General features: G+C 30.3%; 1 protein-coding gene across 1 annotated transcript in view; it reads right to left on the bottom strand.

Moving 5' to 3' along the window:
- LOC148311109 (uncharacterized) overlaps positions 1–15,194 on the bottom strand; it is a 97,163-nt gene that overhangs the window by 78,695 nt on the left and 3,274 nt on the right. The window contains exon 2 of the mRNA XM_088257226.1: positions 5,068–5,130. Coding sequence (XP_088113352.1) covers positions 5,068–5,130 — 63 coding nt within the window. The remainder of the gene's footprint in view (positions 1–5,067; positions 5,131–15,194) is intronic.

Raw genomic sequence — 15,194 nt, 5'->3', positions numbered from 1 at the left:
AATATTTTTCAAATGGAGAAAAACTCTTCAGGTTTTACCTAAAAAGATCTGTTGCACAGAAGTTCAATAAGTGGCTTGATATTTATTTTTAATACATTTTATAATATTTTTAAACGTTAAAAACGATCTCCTGAAAATTCTAGTTTTTTTTATATAGGACGTTGTTGAAAGGAGTTAGCGATGTGAGTTAGTTATTTTCTCTCCTTATTCTTCTTCATCTATGCTTAGATCTCAAAATGTAAAAATAACTCTCAAGTCAAGAATATACACATTCCTTATCAAGTATTTTGACACACTCAAAATGTTACATATATATACAGTATCTACTCAATGAATTAGGGCCACGCAGAATTTCGCGCAATTTCTCAATTCAAACAGGAATAACTCAGAGAAAACCTTGAATAAAACAACCTTGAATTTTATTTACACATGAACACTTTATTACGCTTAAATTATGCATACACTTTCATATAAATATAGTTAGTATTTAGTATTTCCACCTTTGGCAGAAATAACTGCCTCAATTCTTTTTGGCATACTTAAAATGCACTGTTTTATCATGTTTTTTATTTCTTCGTCTTCTGACCAAATTTTTTGAATATTTTTTTTTAGACAGTCTACTGTCAGATTTGGAAATGAGTATACCTTATTTTTTAACATGCTCCATACGTTTTCTATAGGATTAAGGTCCGGAGAATTTCCAGGCCAGGGGAGCAAAGGCAGATTTTTGTTAGAAAAAAAAATTATTATTGATTTAGCCCGGTGGCAAGGTGCCCCATCCTGCATGAAGGTGTATGGACCTTCTGTTGGGTCGAGTGTATGGTAGAAAGGCAATAAAATTCGTTCGAGGACCTGCTTATAGGAATTTTGGTTCATTGTTCCTTCCACGAAAAACAACGGCCCAGGTAAATTGTTAATAATACATGGCCATATCATTGTTGCAGGGGGTGTTTGATAACTTTTACCACACAGGCCTCATTGTAACGTTCCATTGGTGTTCTCCTGACGAATCGACGGCTCTCTGTCACGGCTTCTAACCGGCACTCATCACTAAAGATGACCTGAAAAATAATGAAAATTTAAGTTTAATTCAAATATATAAGTTTATTTACTAAAATGATATGTTGAAAATTACATTTAAATAAATACCTTTTTCCAATCATCTACCGAGTAATTTCGATGTAGCCTGGCCCATTTTAATCGATCCGCTTTCATTCGTGGTGTCAATTTTGGTACTTTTACAGGGCGCCTGCATTTCAGATTTACTTCGTAAAGACGTCGCCTCAGTGTTGATACCGATATATTTATACCCTCTTCTTCCAATTTTATTTTTAATGTTTTTGCTGATGCACTACGGTTTTCTAAGGCACTTTGAACGATTTTTCGATCAGTCCTCGGTGTTGTTTTTCTAATCCTACGACAGTTCTTTCGCCGATTGCTGGTGGCGGGTGACTGATTTTTTATTGATTTTGAAATTCTGTCCACTGTTTGACGAGAAACGTTTTCTTTTTTTGAAATTTCTCTATTAGATAGTATTCCTAATTTCAGTAGCACTATAACACTAGACTTTTTTTCCTCAGAAATGTCTTTACTTTTTCCCATTTTGTCCTTTTCAAAAAAAACACTTGTGTTTACAAAAAAAAATTATAATTTATGAACTAAAATTAAAAATTAAGTTTTTTTCACAAGACACGATAGCTATATAACCTCTCTAAACAAAGCAACAACCAGAACTGAAGAAACTTCACTAATAAATGAGATAGGACTATTTTTTGAACTTTCAACTATCTGTCTACCTGTGCTAATTAGGGACCTTTCTCAGAAAAAGGGTTTGAAATTTTATAAAGGCTTAAATTATCCAGGTATATTTTACATATTATTGAAGGTAATATACATGATATTAGATGTCAATAGAAAACTTAAAGTATTTATGTAAAATAAATATAATAATCCAAAAGATTTCAGAGTATTCAAAAAAATAATGGGTGGCCCTAATTCATTGAGTAGATACTGTATATATATATAAATATATATAAATAAATATATATATATATATATATATATATATATATATATATATATATATATATATATATATATATATATATATATATATATATATATATATATATATATATATACATATATATATTTATATATATATATATATATATATATATATATATATATATACATATACATATATATTTATATATATATATATATATATATATATATATATATATATATATACATATATATATTTATATATATATATATATATATATATATATATATATATATATATATACATATACATATATATTTATATATATATATATATATATATATATATATATATATATATATATATATATATATATATATATATATATATATATATATATATATATATATATATATATATATATATATATATATATATATATAAAGCTAAAGTTACCCTTTAGGTGCATGTCAACTTCAGACTTGATACATTACGTTATATATAACCGATATTGCTCGCAAGTGACAATGCCCTATCGGAAAATACTCACTCCAACGTACATTTCCTTGAAATAATTCGTGTTTTTTTTCAGTTAGTTTCCGCGTTGCGCGAGTGTGTAACGTGGCCACAATATCCGTTGCCATACGGCGCCACACACTCGCACATAAGTTCCATTGTCACATTCCCAGGGAGCATTATCGGGAAACCGGTGCTTCTCAATTGTAACTGAAAAAAAACTGAGTAACTAACATCATAGCATGGAGATCTGCATCATCGCAGAGAGAACAGGATGAATATGCATTTGAAGACCGGCATCACCCCTCGACATCTGCAGTTGAATATCCACAATGAAATGAGCTCAACAAGCTGCTCTCCGGCGCTACCATCGCTCAGGGAGGCGTCCTGCCCAACATCTTGGCCATGCTGCAGCCCAAGAAGACCGAGAAGAAGGCCCAATAATACGGCGGCTTCACTTTCCCCCCTTCAGACTCAGACTTCAGACGTTTTTCTTTCTTCTTCTTCTTTCTGTGCCACTTCTAACGAAGATCGGCGATCATCATGGCTATCTTCACTTTTGATGCTGCAGCTCGGAACAGAGATTTGGTGCTTCTGCCAAACCATTTCCGTAGGTTTTTCAGCCATGATGTCCTTCGGCGTCCTTGAGTTTTTCTCCCCTCAATCTTTCCTCGTATGATTAGGAAGAGAAGACGATATTTTTCATTTCTCATGACGTGTCAGAAGTACTTCAGCTTTCTCTGCTTGATGGTTGGTAGGAGTTCCTTATTGGTATTCGTAATGGTTTTTCTTTAATACATATATATTTTTATCAATATCATTTCCATATCATAATACATTATGTATGAACAAGCGCCCTTGAGGTAGTATTTTACGAAAATGGCGCTATATAAATCATCCAAAATTATTATTATTATTATGCATTTATGTTCACATTTCAACATAGACGAAGAAGAATAATGAAGTCTGGGCATTTACAGGGCTTACGACCGTCATAGACTGGTTAAAGTGATCAGACAACTTCCAAGAATTTGAGTGGTGTGGTTGTAAATCATGGGTAGAATTGGTGAATGTTACACGTGTGTAAAGTAATCACTTAAACAGACTATGACGGTCGCAAGCCCTGTAAATTCCCAGATGTCCGTATCTCTTCCTCTCTCTCTCTCTCTCGTCTCTGAGATGTCAAAAAGAATTCTTCACTTCAATCACGTGTAAGGTGCCACACGCGCTTTTTTTTAGTCCCACAGTTTGGGGTTCCGCGGCCGGCCCGTATAAGCGAGAACACCTTTTGATAAGAACAGCGAACTAAGCCCCTTATCGCCCCTAACCGCGTTCTATGTAAATATCGAATACAACTATACAACACCCCGAGTCTAAATAAAAAAAAAAGTCTAAACACTCGACTCCATTATCCACTGAAATGTTGCCTGTAGCCCAAACACAACCAGTCGAACTTAGCTGACAAAATATGAACGCAGTCTTTTGAAATACACAACTTCCAAATGACTCGTTTTATTTCTTCATTTTGGACTAAGTAGAATCTACTTGAAAAAAATGTACTACAAAAAAATGTCCCTTACTGGGTTTTGAGTTTGGACAGCCGACGTGTTTTGATCATACTGCATCGACACACGTGTTTAAAAAAATGATTCAAAATTCATCGAAACACGTGTCACATTAGATTTTCATCAATAGCGGTATTTACCAATAATTTTTTATTATAAATAAACGGATAAGGTTGAGATTTGCCCCACGTGATTTGAACAATAGGCCAATACGAGAATTTCATAACACGTGTATTTTTTTAACAGGTGGCAACACCTACTCCATTGTTCCGCGGCTTTGGAGACATTTCGCGTAATGGGTGTTCATTAATCGTGCGGTTGCATTATATCAGGGGTAACCAACTATTTTGAGAAAAGGGCCGGATTATTTTTGTTTACTTTATTTTTTGTTAATTGGACAGTCTGAAAAATTATTCACAACGTTTGAGAGTGTGTTCAAATGCTTGCTCACAAATCTGAATTTTCTCCATTTAAGTTTTTTTTATATGTCAGCATAGATGAAAGTCTGGGTATATATATATATATATATATATATATATATATATATATATATACATATATATATATATATATATATATATATATATATATATATATATATATATATATATATATATATATATATATATATATATATATATATATATATATATATATATATATATATATATATATATATATATATATATATATATATATATATATATATATATATATATATATATATATATATATATATATATATATTATTTTTTTTTTTGTTTTTACATTTTTAGTTTTTGCATTTAGAAGAAAAGGTATTGTTTAACTATTTTTTTTAATATCCTAAATATTTTTCAAATGGAGATAAAACATTCATGTTTTACCTAAAAAGATCTGTTGCACAGTAAAAAGTTCAATAAGTCCTTGTACATAAAAGGCAAGAAGAAATTTCTCAGGCAACTAATAAAGAAGAAAAGCATACAGAAATTGACTTACCTTAGAGAGGGTGTCTAATTTTTCTTGATGAAGGGTTGCGTTTTGTCTCCGTAGCGTCTTTATCTGAAATAAAAAAGATATGAGCTTTTAATTTTATTTACAAATCATAAGAAATAATATAAAATTGATGAAATGAAATAACGGTGTACTAAAAATTGAAATTAATGATACATTACTATATACCATCAATCGCCATACAGTAAGTAGCTCGTGAGCCCCGAGGCTTTTTCGGTGGCTCGCGTGGGATATTAAATTTGCATAGTAAATTTTATTTTCATATTATTTTTTGACATCTCATCAAAGATGAAGAAGAATATGGAAGTCTGGGCATTTACGGGGCTTACGACCGTCATCGGCTGGTTTAAGTGATCAGTTTACACACGTGTAACATTCACCAATTCTACCCATTATTGAACCACACTACTCAAATTCTCGGAAGTTCTATATATATATGAACCAATTTAGAAACCTTGTTCTTGAATCACTAGAACTTCACTAGAGACATCTATTGGTGAGATGTAAAGAAGCTTTTTATTTAGCAGAAACTCTTATATTAGTATGTGAGGTCCGAATCCTGGATTATAATCACACACATGAGAAACGCCAGAAAATACCATTTTCATTTTTATTATTTAAGCTTATAATTTGACCAGATAATTTATTTACAACATTTTGAGTGTGTCCAAATACTTGTTCACAAAATCTGGATTATCTCAATTATCTCAATTAAGTCCTGTAATTGGAGATAATCCAGATTTTGTGAACAAGTATTTGGACACACTCAAAATGTTGTAAATTTTATCTTGTTTATTTTTAATCAGACCAATTTTAAATTATTATTTTGTATAAAAATAATTTATTTAAAGAATTATTTTTTGACATCTCATCAAAGATGACCGTTATAGGCTGGTTTAAGTGATCAATTTACACATGTGTAACATTCACCAATTCTACCCGTTATCGACAACCACACTACTCAAATTCTTGGGTAGTGTGGTATTCAAACTACAACAACATGTTGTTTTAAAACATGTAGTTTCAAGTGTGAAAATAGTTCCATGGTAGTGAAGGGTAGTGTTGTTTGCAAGCTGTGGTAGTGATTGTCCTGACGAAGAGACTGGTACGTCTCGAAACCGGTATAGGTACGTAAAAATCTCGGTGAGTGGTTATATACTAATATTACTCACATTTTTGTAAAAAAAAGGATAATTGTATGTATTGCAATAATAAATGTTCTTCAATCTTCGAATGCTTTCCTACAAACGTTTTTCTTCAAAATATTTTCTCATCGCCAAAATGAATATAAGTATGTACGTCAATATTTTTAAGAAATAAATAAATTAAAAAAATTCGTTTAAATTATCGCTCACTCCTTTCAAGAACGTTTTAAATAAAAAAAACTTGATTTTTCTATAGAACGTTTTTAAAGTTTTAAAATACAATACAATGTATTAAAAATAAATATCAAGCCACTTATTGAACTTTTTACTGTGCAACAGATCTTTTTAGGTAAACCCGAAGGTTTTTTCTCCATTTGAAAAATATTTAGTATATTTAAAAAAAATAATGAAATAATATCTTTTCTTCAAAATGCAAAAACAACGCTTTCTGCTCTGTAGCGGGTAAATATTACGTTTAAAATATGCCGCTTTTGCTGGGATATAGTACATTTTGCTGGGCATTTTGAAAACATGCACGACTGAAAATTGCCGATTTTTTATTTATGGCGTTCTTGAAAGGAGTGAGCGATATGTGCAACTCACAATTGTTTGCTGTTCCCCTCATTCAACGCCGATAGTGGCATCAGTGTGATATTTTTATAAAGCATTCGTATAAAATTTTCAGAAAAATGTATTTTTTTTAACGATACCAAATGTATTTTCGGTTAGACTTTTATGGGATACTATTCAGGACTATCTCACTATACAAATAACGAAAATAAACACAAGATAAGGCAACCCTTTGCTTCGGCAACACGTATGTATCAAAAACCAAAGCAAAACGATTTGGTATGATTTTTTAAATACAAAATTTTACTCTGTGTTGCTGTGTAAAAAAAAGGAACGACAAAAACCTTTCTTAATACACACGTAGGTTGCCATCTTGGTTTTTCTGTATTGCTCACTGTTTTATTGACGGGATACTTTTAAAATAATAAAAAATATAAAACATTTTAATATCGCTAGCTGTACCCGGCCTTGTGTTGCCTTGTGACTCTCACTTAAATGAAAAAAAAACACATATTTTTAGTTTGTATAATTTCACAATATGCAGCAACAAAAAAATATTCAAAATGCTTAATAAAAAAATAATAAAAACAGTGCAATCGTACCTAAGTGTGGAAAATGGCAAGTATTACCATCTCTCAGAGGCACATTGTCTTTATTTTATTAGTTTTCCTTTTTCACTATTGCAAACAGAACTATTGTGAACCAGGCAATCGCCATGGATCTTCCTCGAAAGACATCTAGAGGAAGACCAAAGAATTCATGGATGCTGCAGAAAAATAAAATGATTCCAAGACACTTTGTATATCGTAGTCGTACAGGAGAAAGTGACCAACTACCAAAACGTAAAATGTTCAGGAGGCCCCATTTATGTCAATTTTGCTTGGCAAGAAAATAAACATCAATGCAGTTAGTCATTTTTAACAAGTCAGTATATAATACTTCCAAGTTTAAAAACGCTCTGGGATTTTTACAGGGCAATATTTATCTAGTAAGATATCAAATAGTCAATGATCACGTTTTTGTAAGAAATGCACTTGGTCACTTTCTCCTGTATGATTACGATATGATAGAAGGACCTATAAGCTGAGGATGAGGAGACCTGACCCCAACGGTCTACAATGATGATAAATTGGGATGAAGTCAGGAAGAAGAAGATATAAACATATGTATATATATAAATATATATATATATATATATATATATATATATATATATATATATATATATATATATATATATATATATATATATATATATGTAATAAAATAACTAGGTACCTACCTATAAATTTTATTAAGTACTTACAAAAAGTACCTACATAAAACAGTTCTACCACCAGATGCCGCATGCGTCGCTCAGAATAAAACAAAAGACTTCCGATAATATTATTAACTGTCAGAATCAAATAGATAGATAGATAGATAGATAGAAACATATTATAAAGATAAATTAAGAATAAACTTTAATTACAAAGCAACACATTGTTTATTTTATTATTATACACCCACTTTACATATTATTTACACTTAATTTTCAAAAGGAAAATATTACCACGTTATAAAACGACAATTTTGTTAATTGGAAATGGATTATGAAACATTAGATGTATTAAAACAATTACTACAATATGTTCGGAGTGAGAGAGAAAAATTGGAAGATGATCAAAGAAAACGATTAGAAGATAATCAAAGAAGACGTGGAAATTTAAGAACTAGTGATAAAATTAAAAATAAAAATCATGTGAAAAAAATTTCTACAAAATATAAAATAAAATATACTCCAGAAAAGAAGAATTTCGAAGCAGATTGTGTGAACAGGAATCCAGTATTAGAATCGAATGAAAATGCAGATGAACAATTAAAAGTTGTAAATTTGGTTAAATTAGAAGATAATTTAAAAGATCAGAATAAAAATAAAGACATACAAATAACACAGAAACAGTGCTTGAAAAATGAAAATAAAAATAAAGTAGAAAAAACTTCTACGAAAGATAAAATAAAATATACTCCAGGAAAGAAGAATTTAGAAGTAGATTGTCTAAGCAGGAATCCAGTATTAAAATCGAATGAAAATGCAGATGAACAATTAAAAGTTGTTAATTTGGTTAAATTAGAAGATATTTTAAAAGATCAGAATAAAAATGAAGACATACAAATAACACAGAAACAGTGCTTGAAGAATGAAAATAAAAATAAAGTAGAAAAAAATACTACAAAATATAAAACAAAATATACTCCAGGAAAGAAGAATTTAGAAGTAGATTGTCTAAGCAGGAATCCAGTTTTAGAATCGAATGAAAATGCAGATGAACAATTAAAAGTTGTACATTTGGTTATATTAGAAGATACTTTAAGAGATCTGAATAAAAATGAAGGAATTCAAAAGAAAAAAACAAATGGATTAAAAAAAACTGTGTCTACTTTAAAAGGGTCAAGAAAAAAAAAATACAAAAAAAAGAAAGAAAGAAAAAAGAACGGAAAAAAAAGAAAGAAAGAAAAAAAAACAAGAAAGAAAAAAAAAAGAAAAAAAGAAGGAAAAAAAAGAAAGAAAGAAAAAAAAAAAAAAACTTTATCATATCACTAAACTTATACCAGTCCCTTCACTACAAGAAGATGATCCGGAGGACGAGTGAAAATTTTACTATGAATTTTCATCCCCAAGGGGGGAGATGTAATAAAATAACTAGGTACCTACCTATAAATTTTATTAAGTACTTACAAAAAGTACCTACATAAAACAGTTCTACCACCAGATGCCGCATGCGTCGCTCAGAATAAAACAAAAGACTTCCGATAATATTATTAACTGTCAGAATCAAATAGATAGATAGATAGATAGATAGAAACATATTATAAAGATAAATTAAGAATAAACTTTAATTACAAAGCAACACATTGTTTATTTTATTATTATACACCCACTTTACATATTATTTACACTTAATTTTCAAAAGGAAAATATTACCACGTTATATATATATATATATATATATATATATTTATATATATATATATATATATATATATATATATATATATATATATATATATATGTGTGTGTGTGTGTGTGTGTGTGTGTGTGTGTGTGTGTGTGTATAACGTATACATTGCTAGGTGTAGTTATCAATCGTTTATCGACATTTATCCACATCTGTTCAGACAAGTCGGTACTTTCATTACATTTTGGGGGTCTAATGTTGGCGAGGGAAAAGTCAGATTCAGTTACACAAGGAGACAAAGTCAATATTTTTGCTTTTCTTTTCATCTTCTGAATTTATTGATCTTGAATATTGTTTTTGCTTTTTACAAAAATACTTTAATTTCATACTATACCTGTGAGCCTAAGCGGGTCATTATTAAAAATGGGTATCTAATTGTGGTAGAGTGGGTTCGAACCCAGAAACTCTGACTCGAGAGACACTAACCTCGGGACCACAACCCGACACAAATATAGAAGTAAGAGCAACATGGGCGTTTGACTTGTAAATAAATAACTCAAATATAAGTCGAAGTATAAGTCATAATATAAGTTAAATAAATAAAAAAATGACAATTAAAATGATATTTTTTGTTAACCTGATCATATTGTGAGCCAGGCAATCGCCATGGATCTTCCTCGAAAGGCATCTAGAGGAAAACCTAATATTTCATGGATGCTGCAGAAAGATAACATGATACGAAGGCATGGCCTAGTTGATGTTGTCCATGACAGAAGACGAGGAGAGCTTACCCCAACAGTCTACAAAGATGATAAGTTAGGATGGAGCCATGAGGAAAAAGAAGAAAAACGATGTTTTCAGGCGTCTCCTAGTTTGTAAAATAAAACGGGAAGAATCTTACATACAACATTTTGAGTGTGTCCGAATACTTGTTCACAAAATCTGGATTATCTCCAATTACAGGAGTTATTTTCTTATTATTTTTTTACATCTCATCAAAGATAAAGATTTTTATTTTCATCTCACCAATAGATGTCTCTAATGAAGTACTTGTGATTCAATAACAATGTTTCTGAATTGGTTCATACATATAGAACTTCCAAGAATTTGAGTGGTGTCGTTGTCAATAATGGGTAGAATTGTTGAATGTTGCACGTGTATAAAGTGATCACTTCAAACCAGCCTATGACGGTCGTCAGCCCCGTAAATGCCCAGACTACCATATTCTTCTTCATCTTTGATGAGATGTCAAAAAATAATATATTGTAAACCAGTCAATCGCCATGGATCTTCCTCGAAAGACATCTAGAGGAAGACCAAAGACTTCATGGATGCTGCAGAAAGATAACATGATATGAAGGCATGGCCTAGTTGACATTGTCCATGACAGAAGACGAGGAGAGCTTACCCCAACAGTCTACAAAGATGATAAATTAGGATGGAGCCATGAGGAAAGAAGAAGAAAAACGATGTTTTCAGGCGTCTTCTAGTTTGTAAAATTATTTGGGAAGAATCTTACATACATTGCAGCAGGATTCTGCTATTAAAAAATTAAAAAATAGAAGAATTAGCATGAGCATTTCTTAAAAATTGAAGCATAAATATAACCGAAATTTTTCAACCATGGGTAGAATGAATGGTGAATGTTAGGGTGGTGACTGACCGGAGCATTTCGTCGTAACGTAACGTCGTAACATCGCTCGCGGCGAGCATCACCGAGCATCCGAGACTATGGATGGAGCGCTCGGCTCGCTGTACTGACTGCCTGAATGCTCGCATCGTAACGTGTTACGTTACGACGAAATGCTCAGGTCAGTCACCACCCTTACACGTGTCTAAAGAGATCACTCGAACTAGCCTGTCACAAGTCGTAAGCCCAAAACGCCCAACTTCTACATGCTTCTATATCTATAAAGAAGCATCAATAAAAAAACAAAAAAAAACAGTTTACTCGGATAATTTTTTGACTTGTCCCCGTATAGCTACAGATTGTCTGGACTAATATTAAAATATCGTCTGTGTGCACAGCACTCGAAAGCCGATAGAGAAATTTATGATATTTCTAATATTATTAGAGATACATATTCTGATAGGAGGGGAGAAATGGGGAGATAACACATACATACCCACACAAATATAAGTGATTTTTTCACTCTAATATTTATTCAATATTACCCTGGACTGGTACCTGAAGCGGAGGGCTGATCACCTTTCCTTCATGTGTTAATGCTCAAGATAACACTGCGTTTACATGGTTTACGTTTATATATATATATATATATATATATATATATATATATATATATATATATATATATATATATATATATATATATATATATATATATATATATATATATATATATATATATATATATATATATATATATATATATATATATATATATAAATATATATTAGACATCTCACAAATAGATGTCTCTAGTGAAGTTCTATTGATTCAAGAAAAATGTTTCAAAATTGGTTCATATATATATAAAACTTCCAAGAATTTGAGTGGTGTGGTTGTCAATAATTTATTACTTAATAATTGATTATTTAAACCAGCCTATGACGGTCGTCAGCCCCGTAAATGTCCAGACTTCCATATTCTTCCTTATCTTTGATGAGATGTCATAAAATAATATGAATTATCACAGTACATCGAACATTGACAGCCACCAACCCAAATGATATATATCAATAGATGGATAAATAGACACGACTAAAGATTGATGACGTTAACGTTCTAGAATACGAAACTTGAGATAAAAGGTACATGAATATTTTCATGTGAATATATTACAGTTGAAGGTCTGACGACGACAGATCTATCCATATGTAACTTTCAAGATCGCATGTCGCTCACTCCTTTCAAGAATGTCATAAATTAAAAATTGTCAATTTTCAGTTGTGCATGTTTTCGGAATGCCCAGTAAATGTACTTTATCCCAGCAAAAGAGGCATATTTTTAACTTAATATTTACCCGCTACAGGACAGAAAGTGTTGTTATTGCATTTTGAAGAAAAAGTATTGTTTAATTATTTTTTTAAATAAACAAAATGTTTTTCAAATATAGAAAACACCTTCAGGTTTCGCCTAAAAAGATCTGTTGCACAGTAAAAAGTTTAATAAGTGGCTTGATATTTATTTTTAATACATTTTATTATATATTTAAACGTTAAACAATTTTTTTTCAAATATAGAAAACACCTTCAGGTTTCGCCTAAAAAGATCTGTTGCACAGTAAAAAGTTTAATAAGTGGCTTGATATTTATTTTTAATACATTTTATTCTATTTTTAAACGTTAAATACAATCTCCTGAAAAATCAAGTTTTTTGATATTTGACGTTGTTGAAAGGAGTGAGATGTTTATTTGAAATAATTGGGTTAGGATCTTGACTACATTTAAAGATTATAGTTAATAAGAAAAATGCAATTTTAGCCAAATATAAACTATTATATGCACTTAATTTACTACTTATATTTTTAAACTTTGAAAACATTCTCTTGAAAAATCAATTTTTTTGATTCATGCCGTTCTTGAAAGGAGTGAGCGATGTGTGATTCAATACAAAAAAACTTGGCCTTTTGCGACCTTATTTATTTTAATTTCAGAGTGTAAAATATTTCGAGTGACATCCTATCACCCGTATTCAAATATTCTGTTGATTTAACCTCATGGAAAGTCACCAGAACAGGCCGATCTTCATAACTTTTTCTATGCTATCGTTCATTCGATTAACGTCAGTTTGACAGATGGTTTTATTAAATTCCTATTGATTATTACCATTTCTATGAAATGTCATAGTTACGTATCGTAGTCGTACAGGAGAAAGTGACCAACTACCAAAACGTAAAATGCTCAGGAGGGCCATTTAGTCACTTTTGCTTGGCAAGAAAATAAACACCAATGCAGTTAGTCATTTTTAACAAGTCAATATATTATACTTCCAAGTTTAAAATCCATTGGGATTTTTTCAGGGCAATATTAAGCTAGTAAGATATCAAATAGTTAATGATCACGTTTTTGTAAAACAATGCACTTGGTCACTTTCTCCTGTATGACTACGATATGAACAAAAGTTCATTTGATAAACATCAATTTGACAGTGGCTTTTATTAAATTGCTATTGTTTACTACCTTCAATATCAAAACAATAGAATTTAATAAAAGCCACTGTCAAATTGATGTTTATCAAATGAACAATATAATTAAAATGGTAATAAATAATAGCAATTTAATAAAAGCCACTTTCGAATTGATGTTTATCAAATGAACAATATCTTAGAAATGGTAATAAACAACAGAATTTAATAACAACCACTGTCAAATTGATGTTTATCAAATGAACGATATCTTAGAAATGGTAATAAATAATAGCAATTAAATAAAAGCCACTGTCAAATTGATGTTTATCGAATATCGTTCATTCGATAAACATAAACTTGACAGTGGCTTTTATTAAATTGCATTGTATTGTTTATTACATTCTCTATGTTATCGCACGTTTTAAATTTTTTATATGGTATTGTTTACTTCAGAAGCGTCATTTCGACAGTGGGTTTTGTTAAATTGCTATTGTATATTGCATATTGACATATGACTTTTTTTATGTTTTCGTTATTTACAGAAACGTCAGTTTGATAGTGACCTTTATAAATTTTTACTTTATATGTATATTTTTTTTTATTTCGGTACATATTGGATGAAAGAAATCGTTTTACTCGCTGAAAATATAAAACAAACTCAATTTTTTAATAAGAATGACCAAAATTGGTGGCACAATGACAGTCGAAGATAAAAGACATAATGGGATTGGTTTATTTAGTGCTTTTGATTATGTTTAAAAATTAAAATGTTAAGATCTGTCAATTTGTATAGAATAATACTCATATTAGCGCCATCTATTGATGAATTTTACACTTACAATGAAAACAGCTTCTTTGCAAGGGTTTAAATCTTCGATAAAATAATATTTAAAAAAATATATTATGTTTAAAAATATATTCAATAACTATTAGATACGTTTGCTATATCTATAGTGTGAAATATCTGCAAAAATAAAGATAAAATTGTCATAAAATTTAAAATGTGCATCAGTCAGGGGCCTAACTGTGGCATTATAGATAAAACTGGACGAAAAAAAATTGGTGCCGGAAATTTAACAACAGATTTTTAATGTTTCCATGTGCTGATTTCAAAAACGCCGCCAGATTTTTTCTATCAGCCCTAGTTTTTGAGATACAGGCTAATTGAAGTTTGTTCTGGTTCTAGCCAAAAATAAAGAAATAAGTATATCTTTAACGACCAAAATAGAAATTTCCTACTCAAAATTAGAATCTAAGTAGCCAAATATATACCTGGAATTATACCTGAATCAACCTGAACAATGAACACTAGATTAACAGAAATTGGTCATCAAGAGATGTCATGATTCAAGGAAAACAAAACG

This window comes from Brachycentrus maculatus, unplaced genomic scaffold (assembly GCF_059751285.1).
Source record: "Brachycentrus maculatus isolate JH-2025_06_01 unplaced genomic scaffold, ASM5975128v1 h1tg000075l, whole genome shotgun sequence".
Lineage (NCBI taxonomy): Eukaryota > Metazoa > Arthropoda > Insecta > Trichoptera > Brachycentridae > Brachycentrus > Brachycentrus maculatus.
Note: the sequence above shows the minus strand (reverse complement) of the source record. Positions and strands in the feature narration are given on the sequence as shown.